The 11777-nt window shown below is 41.4% G+C and overlaps 1 protein-coding gene across 3 annotated transcripts; it reads right to left on the reverse strand.

Moving 5' to 3' along the window:
* Positions 1-246: 246 nt before the first annotated feature.
* LOC108436241 lies at positions 247-9931 on the reverse strand. Of its 3 annotated transcripts, XM_017712612.2 has the most exons (8): positions 9728-9931; positions 9159-9222; positions 5864-6021; positions 5635-5745; positions 5403-5456; positions 2581-2742; positions 1629-1751; positions 247-1525 (listed from the first exon to the last, which is right to left on the reverse strand). In XM_017712612.2, the coding sequence occupies exons 3-8, from the start codon at positions 6008-6010 to the stop codon at positions 1487-1489; spliced, it is 636 nt and encodes a 211-aa protein (XP_017568101.1). In that variant the 5' UTR covers positions 6011-6021; positions 9159-9222; positions 9728-9931; the 3' UTR covers positions 247-1486. The 3 variants fall into 3 exon arrangements, with proteins under 3 accessions (XP_017568101.1, XP_037391669.1, XP_037391673.1); XM_037535772.1 differs by lacking the exon at positions 9159-9222 and having other exon boundaries at positions 9728-9930; XM_037535776.1 differs by lacking the exons at positions 2581-2742; positions 9159-9222.
* Positions 9932-11777: the final 1846 nt, after the last annotated feature.

Below are 11777 nucleotides of genomic sequence, written 5' to 3' on the forward strand. Positions count from 1 at the left end.
CATTCATTCAGATCTAGGATGTGTTATTTGAGTGTTCCCTTTATTTTTTTGAGCAGTGTACAACTGTTATTCTTCCAAAATACAATTAGATTTTTTTTTAAATTGTAACATACATTTCTGAATTTCTTAGTATTTTAGTATTTATTATGTCCCTGTTTTGCCTTAATCACAGTGTACACTCAAGCTGACATGGACTCCACATGTTTGTGTAAAAGCCTCTGATGAATAGATCAAGTACACGTGAGAGTAGTCTAAACGCAAACTTTAATTGAAGAAGCAAGAGTAAAAAAAAATACAAATGCCTGAACATGGTGGCTGTCACATTCATTTTAATTGTCACTTTTTCTTTGCTTTAAACCATTCAAAGTTCTAAAACTTTCACTTGTTTATCTGCAGGTTTAAATTGGCCTTAGACCTTTAGACCCCACTTCATGTGAAAAAGCATTGACAAATTTATGATATGCATAATATCTCATTACAACACTGTAAAACTGCAGCATATTGCATATATGCTGCTTCTGTGCTTGTCCCAATGGAATTTTAAAAATGCAATAAAAACATTTAAAACAGTAAAAAAAAAGTCACAGAAGGTCAGTAAAAAGTCAATGTAATGACATGAATAATAAAAAAAAAAAACACGACACACAACCATAAAACACATTACAATTATTGCAAAAATATATGTCAATTATTAAAATTTACCCACAATTGCTTACAGAGACAAGCAATTTCCAATTGAATACACTTTTGCTGGACAAAAAGGCTAGCAGTGCATTAGTGACAAGTGAAACACAAAAATTAAACAACAACTCAGAGACTCCTTAAATCGGTTGTGTTATTAAACGTTTTTCATGTTTTTTCTGTATAATCTGTACATATATTTTATTTGTATTCTGTCTGGATCACAGTGGTCTAGTAGATTCTAGGCTGTAATGTGAAGCTGTTTTTCTTTAGCTTGAAAGATCCAATAAAGACTAGTTGCACCTTATAATTTAGATCCTTTGATGGCACTTGTTAATACTCACTTGTTAACACAACACATTTATTTGCATATATTGTTGGAACTGAATGGAGCTCCTTTTAAGTTCTATTCTATTTTAAGCAAAATAGCCAAATCTCACTTAACTGGAAATGCCAAGTGTTTTTGTTTTTTTCCTAAACAATGCTGTAGTGCATATTTTTCACATTAGTGAATTTTGGCTCCATTAAACTGCAACCCAGGCTGCTGTATATATACCTTAATACATACACAAATACATTTTTTAACAACTGCTGTTATTCATGAGTAAAAATGCTACAATCAATAACTGATTAAACACACACCAGAAATTTCAATTAATATTATATTATTGTTTAATTTTAAACATTTACTACATATTTTTAAATGTGCATATGTGTACAATCAACAGTATATTTGCAGTTATGTATGGGTTAGATTTAGATGAACTCCGTATAAGAACTAGATGGTTTGTTAAATGAATAACCTTCAGTGAGGAGCTGTGGGTGCATTCACAACAATCATGGGCTGTAGGAAGAAACGTGAGCAGAAGATAACACAGTTAGCAAACAATGGCATCTTCAATGGACAGAGAACATGGAATATTAGGTGTGTTTTACTGGGTTCTTACCATGCTAGCCCGGGGTGAGCAGCACTGAATCACTTTGCAGCAGAATGCAGCTAAGGTGGCAGAGATGGCAACCTGAGCTGCCTGACATAGCATTTCGAGTCCTCCCAGATGTGAAAGTGCCTCCTGTGAATAAGCAGAATAAATGTTCATCTTTCTAATTAACTAGTAGTACCCCTCTGTGTACTGTGGCAGATTTTGGATGTTTGGTTCATATCTACACATTGGTTAATTAGTTCACAGCACATTACAGCAGGCTGAGTGTTCCTTCTGTCGTCCTTTGCACCACATTCAATAACTTCACACATGGCCGTGCTTACTGTCTGCCACAGATCTAAAAAAAAACAGCCTAATAAATTTTGAATTCTTTGGAAGATGCATCATTTGTTGTTCCTGCTTCTGATCTAAAATGTCCATGATTTAGTTCTGCTCTCCAAGAAAACAAAAAAAAATCACTGATTCAGCTTCCTCTCAAACTACTCATCCTAGGAACACTATAAAAGTTTTTGGGATTTAGAGACATCACTGGTGTGAACACAGGCATTTCGCTGATGCACAAAATTTTTGTGGTCTTATTGGATTTTAGTGCAAATTCAAATCCAATAATCTTAATCGTAAAATTCCAATCCATCATACTGAAAACTGGGTAAGCTGCTCAGGCACAGTTTTAGAATGGTTCAAATCCTCAGTAATTGCAGAAAATTAAAAGACAATGGCTTTCTGCAAATTCCCTTCATTAAATACAGAAACCATGGAGAGGACTCTTTCTTTTACTATACTTTAAAAGTGTGGAACTCAGGTCCACCTTCATTATACAGTCAAGTTCGGAACACACTTTGATCCATGTTATCAGTCAGTTAGGACAAGAGGTCTCATGGTCGTCTCAAAACGTTTTCATTATGAGATCAAGTCTGGTGCTGCAGTAGTATTAATACTGCCATTAAATCAATCTTACCATAATTTTTTCACAGAGATCTTGGTGCAAAGTTGAATTTTCATAGTTATGGTACCAGCAGTCGGAGTCTATACGTGTATCAACTGTTATCCCCGAACTGATAATGAAGCAGACCACTGACCCTGCACATGTCAATATCTGCATTACCAAACAGGCCTTCAGCTGTTAGAAAACAAAATACACACACAAACAGAGACTTACTCATCTTTAAGACATTGCAACGAAATAACCATGAATTGTTGTAAATGCACTTTTTAAAGGACTCACATCTTTTGATGTTTGAGTGGTTTTAGGTACAAGAAACAGTCATAGCACATTTAAATTTTTACATGACCTCTCTATGTTGTGTATACTGTTCTGATTGGATGTAATAATAAAAATAATAATATTAGTCATCAATTTTGCCAAAAAAAAAAAAAAACACCATGAAATACGGGCATACCGTGTACCCTGCCTGGGATAGGGTCACCAGGACCTACCCCTGGAACCCGGCCTGGGGGTAGTGTCCCCCAGTGAGCGCCTGGTGGCCGGGCAGCCCTCGTAACCCGGCCGGGCTCAGCCCGAAGAGGCAACATGGGGAGACCATGTGGGCCCAGCACCCGCAAGGTCCAGCATGGGGGAGCAGTGCAGTGCTGCACAGGCAGAGGGAGATTGCAGGGGGCCCTTGGCAGCCTAGGCCCTTGTGGCAGAAACTGGCTCTTGGCACGTGGAATGTAACCTCAATGGGGGGAAGGAGTCTGAATGGAGCAGTTCAAAACCTCCATTGTGGAAGCTGCCAGGCATAGCTGTGGCCAAAAGCTTGTGGGGGCCTGTCAGGGCGGTAACCCACGAACCGCCTGGTGGACACCAGTGGTGAGGGAGGCCGTCAAACTGAAGAAAGAGGCCTTTAGGGACTGGATGGCCCGAAGGACTCCTGATTCAGCAGAGAGGTACCGACAAGCGAAAAAGGTAACAGCCACAACGGTGGCAGAAGCAAAAACCACGTGGGAGGAGTTTGGCAAAGCCATGGAAAAAGACTTTCGGTCAGCTTGAAGGAGGTTCTAGACAACTGTCCGGCGACTCAGGAGTGGTCAGGGTGGCTGTGCCCAAGCTGTATTCGGCAAGGGTGGAGAACCTCTGACTTCAAATGAGGATATTGTCGGTTGGTAGAAGGAGCAGTTTGAAGAACTCCTTAATCCGGAAGACATGCCTCCCTCACAGGAGTCAGGGCCGGAGGCCTCTGGCATGTCAAGCTCCAGTTCCCTGGTGGAGGTCACTGAGGTAGTTGGCAAGCTCTTCAGTGGCAAGAGGTGGATGAGATTTGTCCAGAGATGCTTATGGATATTGTGGGGCTGTCATGGCTAACGTGCCTCTGCAATATTAGATGGACCTCAGGAACAGTACCTTTGGACTGGTAGACCAGAGTGGTGGTCCCCATTTTTAAAAAAGGGGACCGGAGGGTGTGTGCCAACTATTGGGGTATCACAATGCAGAGCCTCCCTGGGAAAGTCTATGCCAAGGTGCCTCAAAGGAGACTCAGACCGAGAAACAATGCAGATACCGTCCCAGCCATGGAACAATAGACCAGCTTTTCAAGCTCTTGCAGATTGTTGAGGGTGCATGGGAGTTTGCCAACCCAGTCTACATGTGTTTTGTGGATTTGGAGAAGGCTTACGACCGGGAAACCGAAGATATCTTGTGGGAGGTCCACCGGGAGTATGGGGTACTGGGGCTACTACTCCGGGCCATTCGTTCTCTGTACTCCCACAGTGAGAACTGCGTTCATATACTCAGCATTAAGTCGAACCCTTTCACCATTAGCGTTGGGCTCCAGCAGGGTTGTGCCCTGTCTCCACTCCTGTTTGTGATATTCATGGACAGGGTGTCAAGGCGTAGCCAAGGTCAGGAGGGCATTATGTGTGGAGGCCGGAGGGTGGCATCTCTGCTATTTGCAGACAATGTTCTTTTGGCTGAATCACATGGATGTCTCCAGCACTCACTGGTGCAGTTTGCAACTGAGGGTGAAGCGGTTTGTATGCGGATCAGCACCTCCAAATCTGAATCCATGGTCTTAGCCCGGAAAAGGATGGCATGCCCACTCCAGGTAAGGGGAAAGGACTTGCCCCAGGTGGAGGAGTTTAAGTATCTCGGGGTCTTGTTCACAAGTTATGGGAAGAGGGATCATGAGATCGGCCACAGGCTGGAACAGGCGACAGCAGTAAAGCATCACTGTACCGGACAGTAGTGGTGAAGAGGGAGCTGAGCCATAAGGCAAAGCTCTCTATTTACCGGTTGGACTGCATTCCGACCTTCACCTATGATCATGAGCAAAAGAATGAGATTGCGAATACAAGCAGCGGAAATTAGCTTTCTTCGCAGGGTGGCGGGCTACACTCTATTTGATAGGGTGAGGAGCTTAGCCATCTGGGAGGAGCTCGGAGCAGAGCTGCTACTCCTCTGCATTGAGAGGAGCCAGCTGAGGTGGTTCAGGCATCTGATTCGGGTTAGGGTTAAGTGTTGTTTCTAAAACAACAACACTTCATTATTTTTGCCTCATTTACAAGGAAGTCCAGGCTGAGTCACTCATTATACTTTATTGTGAATGAGATGAACTGCTGCAAAGTATGTGTGTCAGTTTTTGTGACATCACATAAGCAATATATTCAAAACAGGCCATTTCTAATATGCACCATATGGTTTGGGAAGTGAGTGCTACATTATAAAACACAGTTCAAACCCTTTCATTAAGAAAATGCTGAAGAATATTCATGTTTTGAGTCCTTTAATTCATTTTAACCATGTGTCAACATCTCCAAAAGGAAAGTTAGCTCTACTTTACTTACTTTAGGAAGATGAAGATTCTGTGCAGCTATCGCCACGCTACCAGCTATTATTCCCTTCATTATGGAAAGAAAATGCACACAGTCAGACACTGCATTAAAACAACCCACAAACAGCATCACAGCAAGGTTCTGTGTTCAACCCAGTTAAGATTATCTAATTCCAAACATAACTGACATATGATGCATGTTAACGTAATTCCAAAGACACTCGTTCTCAACAGGTAATACTTACAAGTGTAGAGAGGCTGCAGGTGGTACCATATAGACTGGGGGCCATTTCATCACTGTGCATAATTACAATTGTGATACTTATGGCAAAGAGACTCAGCATAATCTGGGTTAGCTGCGGAAAAACAAAATCACAAATAATCTCATCTGTTTTGTGATGAAACAGAACAAAACACTGAAGGTAACATTAAAGATAAAGTAGTGAACTTCAGAGGCAATCTCTGTCAACACACCCCTAAAGCTTTGGGCTCTGCCTCCAAGTACTTCTGTTCTTGATGGGGGTTTTTCTGAAAGGTGACCTCCACCAGTGCTCCTATTTCATTTGGAGCATTATCGTTTTGGGATGCAGCATTATGGTCAGCTGAGTCAACAATCTCCATGTCACTGTCACCTGGAGACATCAAATCAAAGTATTTAATTACCAAAAACATACAAAATAAAAAAGGTCTGAACACCCCCAGTCAAATTACATGTTTTGTTGATTTTCTGAATAAAAATGAGTTTACATATTCTCTGCAATCCATATGTCAAACACAAGGCCCATAGGCCAAAATCCTATTCTGCCCAGGAAAGTTTCATTTCCTGCTATATGTAAATTTGGCATTTTTCTGCAATGTATAGTGTATTTTGTATGTATTTGCTGAGTTTATCATATTAGAAAAAAACAAAACATAAATATAAAATGTGCCATATCTGCACAGGTCATGTTTTATATTATTTTTCCCAGTATGTAAATTTCAGCAAATAAACAGTAATTGTGTGTTAAAATGTAGTGTGCTCTCTGTAGAGGATGTGTTTATTTATTTTTACTTAGAAAATCAACCGTTGACCAGGGATGCCCAAACTTTCACATATCACTGTAAATAGTAACATCTATAGTATCTGGATTACAGATAATACTGAAACACAGAACATTTTAGCCTGGTGCAAGATTAACCATGCCAGAAATTTGGCTATTTGTCCCAGAGAATTCCAAGTTATATTGTGATGACTAGTAGTGTAATGATTCATTTGGCTCCTGACTCAACTGCATCAGTCATAAAAGGGAAACACTTAACAATGGATTGTGTGTAATAGTCAAAATGGATTTTATTTACAAAACAAACTGAGGAAATGCAGCATGAGAGATTTACAAACCAAAGCTCGGGCACTGCTAATCATAAACCAACCAACAGCCCTCTGTTTTGGTTTCAGTTTGCAAACCCAATTCCAAAAACGTCGGCACAGTAGGTAAAATGCAAATAAAACCATCCTGTATTCACACATTAATTCAGTAACCTACTCGCTCTCTGACTAATGCACTAGCTCACTCATTCACCCACTTTGCTAGCCCCCTTTCACCCTGTTCTTTAATGGTCAGGACCCCCAAAGAACTACCACAGAGCAGGTAGAACTTGAGTGGTTGATCATTTTTAGCACACTACTTTGTTATGTGCAGTGGTGGACAGTAACTATCCATCCATTTTCTAATCCGCTTCTCCGTCAGGGGGTGCTGGAGCCTATCCCAGCAGTCTTCGGGCGGAAGGCAGGATACACCCTGGACAGGTCGCCAGTCCATCGCAGGGCAGACAGACAGACACAGACAGTCACTCACACACTCACACACTCACACCTAGGGGTAATTTAACATGTCCAATCGACCCGACTGCATGTCTTTGGACTGTGGGAGGAAACCGGAGAACCCGGAGGAAACCCACGCAGACACGGGGAGAACCCAGGCCCTCTTTGCTGTGAGGCGACAGCGCTACCCACCACGCCACCGTGCCGCCCCGGACAGTAACTAAGTAAATGTAATTCATTACTGTACTTAAGTAGTTTTTTCATGTATCTGTAGTTAAGTATTTCTACTTTCACTCCACTACATATCAAAGTCAAATATCTTACTTTTTCCTCCACTACATTTTGAGAAATCTGTCATTCCTTTTGGTTTTTGTGTGTATAAAAACGTAACATGTCAAAACAAAAGAAGCGCAAAGCAAGAACACCAATCAGGGAACACCAAACAGGTCACTTTGTTCTGAGCTTGTTTTGACCTGTTGGTCATACCGACCCAGTGTAAGCACACGGTTCAACATCGGCGCAGCAGCGTAAAAATTTGGGAGCACATGCGTTTACCTAAATGATGGAACTAACCTAACTTTGTGTAAATAGACCACAATATAGAAATATGTCCACATATGCAGTTTGACTGGCACGTTTCTTTTTTTCTGAATTCATACAAACACTTTCATTTTATAGTAAATTAATTTGGGTTAGTTTATGTTTATGAACAGAGGCCTACAGATCAATATAGTAAAGGAAAACTTATTTGTGATCCTGCATTTAAAGCAAGATTTTATTCAACTTGTAACTAATTTACAAAGTAATCTTAAACTAAAACTTTGCTTGTTTGTAAAAGTGATTTCAGAGCCACTCGGTTCTCCCTGATGGAAACTGTTTACCTTCAGTGTTTTGTGCTTATGATCATTTTAATAGACGTCAGCGCCACTAATTAATGACGTTCTATTAAAAGACTGGTTTACCAAGAGAGACACTGGAGGGTTTTCATGTAAAATGAGTTCATGAAGCGATTCTTGTTACAAAAATGATAACAGGACATCAGAGCCATAATTACTCTTTTAGTATTTTTACTTTTGATATTTAAGTACATTTGAAGGTAAATACTTTTGTACTTTTACTCAAGTTGACGTCTAGAGTAAGGACTTCTACTTTTACTGGAGTAAAATTTTATCTTGCGTCTTCTTTAACTTAAGTACATGATTTCTGTACTTCATCCGCTCTGGCTATGTGCCAGTGTGTTGCACTAGTACAAGTGGATCAGATACAGCAGTGCTGCTGGACTTTTTAAACACTTCAATGTCACTGCTGGACTGAGAACAGTCCACCAACCAAAAATATCCAGCCAACAGCGTCTTGTAGGCAGTTTGTATTCAGGCTTGCAACATAGCACCACAGGTGGAGAAAACATTGTACTATTCTGAGTAACATTGCATGAAAATCAAACATGGCTGCCTTCTACTAATATTCTAGTTTGGGTATCTGATCTGTGATTTGTGGGTTTTCCATGTCTTCCCCTTTAAAAATATAACATCTGTCCATACAATAATTTGAGGCCGGTTTTGTTCAGTGTTGTAAAAATGCAGCTATGGGCCTCAGTCACCACATTTTTTAGCATTATTCACACACAATAGTCCCATTTACCTCATTATAGACATTGGCTCCAACTCAAGTCCAGAGGACCTCCAGTCCTGCACTGTTACAATCTGACTCAGCAGCTTATTATCAAGTCCTCTGTGTTTATATGTTGGATTGGGTGTTTTGGGTCAGAAAATACATGACACTGTTCAGAGTTTGTGCAGGCTGCCCTATTATATTTCTAGCATACCATTAAAATTACATTATTGTGTAAATGTTTTATACTTGATGTGTTTTGGTAATTATGTCATAGCATGTAGAAGTCTGTGTAATATGTTACCATTAACTATAGGCGTGAAAAGTGTAAATGAAGAAATCATGAAAGAAAATTACCAATGAAAAAGGCATCAGGCAGAAAGGGCGAGATTATTCACAGCTGAAAGTCATGTCGGTTTTCCTGTGGAGGAATGAGAGTTTAAATAAAGGTTTGGGGGCAGAGAGAAGGAGAGAAGAGTACAGTATGGAGGAGCTGCGGGGAACTGGTTTAAGAGGTCTGTGTCTCAGAGGCAGGACTGCTAACTGTGTAAGAGAAGCGCTTCGTATCCTCATCACATGCTGTCTTACTGTCTCCCGAGGACACTGCGAGCGGCTGCTGCTCGGATTTTTGCCTCTGTAAGGTCGCGGAGAGTCGTGAACTGCCATTTTCAGCTCTGCTGTTTTTCCTCGTAGTTTAACACGTTCGGCCTACAGGACTGAGCTCTGTTGAGTCGTGTTTTGCTGTAAACCCGAGTGAGTTACAGCTGCTGAGGCTACACAGACGCGGCTGAACTCGCCCAAGCGCTGCTGTTTACAGTCTGAACGCGCGCTGCCTGGCGGTCCGTTGAGAACGTGTCTAACCCCGCCTGTGATCTGACTTCTCTCCGCTCGCTCTTCACCGAACACACCGCGCTGGATGTTCCTACCTGTCATCTCCGCTGGTCCCGTGTGCTAAAGTCAGTTACTTCGCAGCTTGAAAGGACAAGAAGTGGCGTGTCCGCTGGCAGTGAGTCTGTGGGTGTTTTTGAGTTTTCCCGTTATTCAGTCCCGCCCCCGAACCAAGAAATTTGACCCCGATAAACATCTGGGAAGCCACAGCTGTGGGGCTCCAACATGGCCACAGTTCACTGTCAGCTCCTCCACTCGTACATTAACCCTGTACACACTCACCATGTGGGGAGTTAAGAAGGACCAACAGTTACGATTTACAGGTTTAATCACCTTCAAACAGTCCGTGCAGTTACTGTAGAACTGAACTCCACTGTGATTAAACGCCTCTTTCCCGTCTTCATCATGATTAATACAGTCTCTCCCAAGTACACGACTCGACCTTTACTTTATCTTACAGGCTCTACATGTCCATTAGTTTGCTCATTCATGCTGGGGACTCTGAGCCCAGGGTTGGGGCACAAATCACTGCTGTTGGAACAAAACCAACCAACAAGCCTGTAAGATAAAGCAAAGGTTGAGTCATGAACCTGGGAGAGGACTATTAAAAATATTTTAAAACAAATTATCTAAAATTTTAAATAAATTAAATTACATAAGAGTGGCACAGTGGCACGGTAGGTAGCGCTGTCACCTCCCAGCAAGAGCCTGGCTGGGCAACCAGGATTTGCATGTTCTCCCTGTGTCTGTGTTGGTTTCCTCCCACAGTCCAAAGACGTGCAGTCAGGCCAAGTACCCCTAGGGGTGAGAGAGAGAGAGAGAGAGAGAGAGAGAGAGAGTGTGTGTGTGTGTGTGTGTGTGTGTGTGTGTGTGTGTGTGTGTGTGTGTGTGTGAGAATGTATGTGTCTGTGTGTCTGCCCTGTGATGGACTGGTGACCTGTCCAGGGTGTATCCTACGCAATGACTGCTGGGATAGGCTCCAGCTTGCCCCGTGACCCAGAACGATAAGTGGCTTAGAAGTTGTCTGTGTGTGTGTAGGCATGTTTGTGTGTGTGTGTTTCATATAAAACATTAGGCCACATTAGCTACAGATAATCATTAAACCTCTTTTTAAATAGGTAGGTAGGGTTTTTTGAAACACACTAGAGGAGGAAGTAATTAGCAGCATCGTGGTTCAGTTTTGGCCCATTCCTCCCAGCACAAAAAAGAGAAATCAGTTACTTTGTTTGCATGTTTGGAGTTGTTGTCTTGTTAAAACTTGCTTATTGTTTTCTGTGTAACTGTTGTTCCTGTTGTTTTCACGTTGTGCTGCAGCTCTTTTTGAGTTACTGTCCGCTTCTCTCTTACCTTCCTCATCATTAGACCGAGAGCGTGCTGTGGAGTCTTGCATGGTGCACTTGTCCAGGGATGATTAGTTGTGGTTCAGTCAACTTTGCTGAACCATTTTTATAGACGGGGATGTTTAAGGTCTTTGCTATCACTCTGTAGCTTTTTCTGTTTGAAATGTTGTTTAATAATATTGTACCTGAGAACTTTAGTCCTTCACTGTGCACCATGCACAACAACCTTTTCTTTGTATCGTAAACCTCTGTCAGTCCACAAACTCACTTGTGCATAAATTCAGTGTTTCTATATGTGTTTCCACATATGTGTGTGTTTGTGATAATACAGTGAAAAATGTATATTTTAGCGTGTTTCCTGAAGAGGATGTCTTCACTTATTTTTACTCAGACAGTTAACAAAACAAGTGATTTGTCTGAGTTTGCATACAAATGTGTATCATTTTGAAGTGGATCTTCTGTTGATTTGCTGAAATTAGAGACTTTTCTGAGTGTTGACTTATACTCCAGGGCTGATCATTTTACAGTCATATGTGTTTAAAGATAATCCCCTCCCTCCCTCGTGATTGTAGATAACAGGTCACACTCTGCCCAAAAAAAAAAATGTATCATCTTTGACATTTTATTTCAGTCTGTCTAGTTTGTGCACTTGGAAGGCATAAATTATGTTTGATTGAGCAAGAGGCTGATGTACAAGATACCGGCTTAAAAAGGAAGGATAAAGTGAAGGTATGAGGCAATCTGACCA

The sequence above is a fragment of the Pygocentrus nattereri genome, chromosome 2, assembly GCF_015220715.1.
Source record: "Pygocentrus nattereri isolate fPygNat1 chromosome 2, fPygNat1.pri, whole genome shotgun sequence".
In the NCBI taxonomy this organism is placed as follows: domain Eukaryota; kingdom Metazoa; phylum Chordata; class Actinopteri; order Characiformes; family Serrasalmidae; genus Pygocentrus; species Pygocentrus nattereri.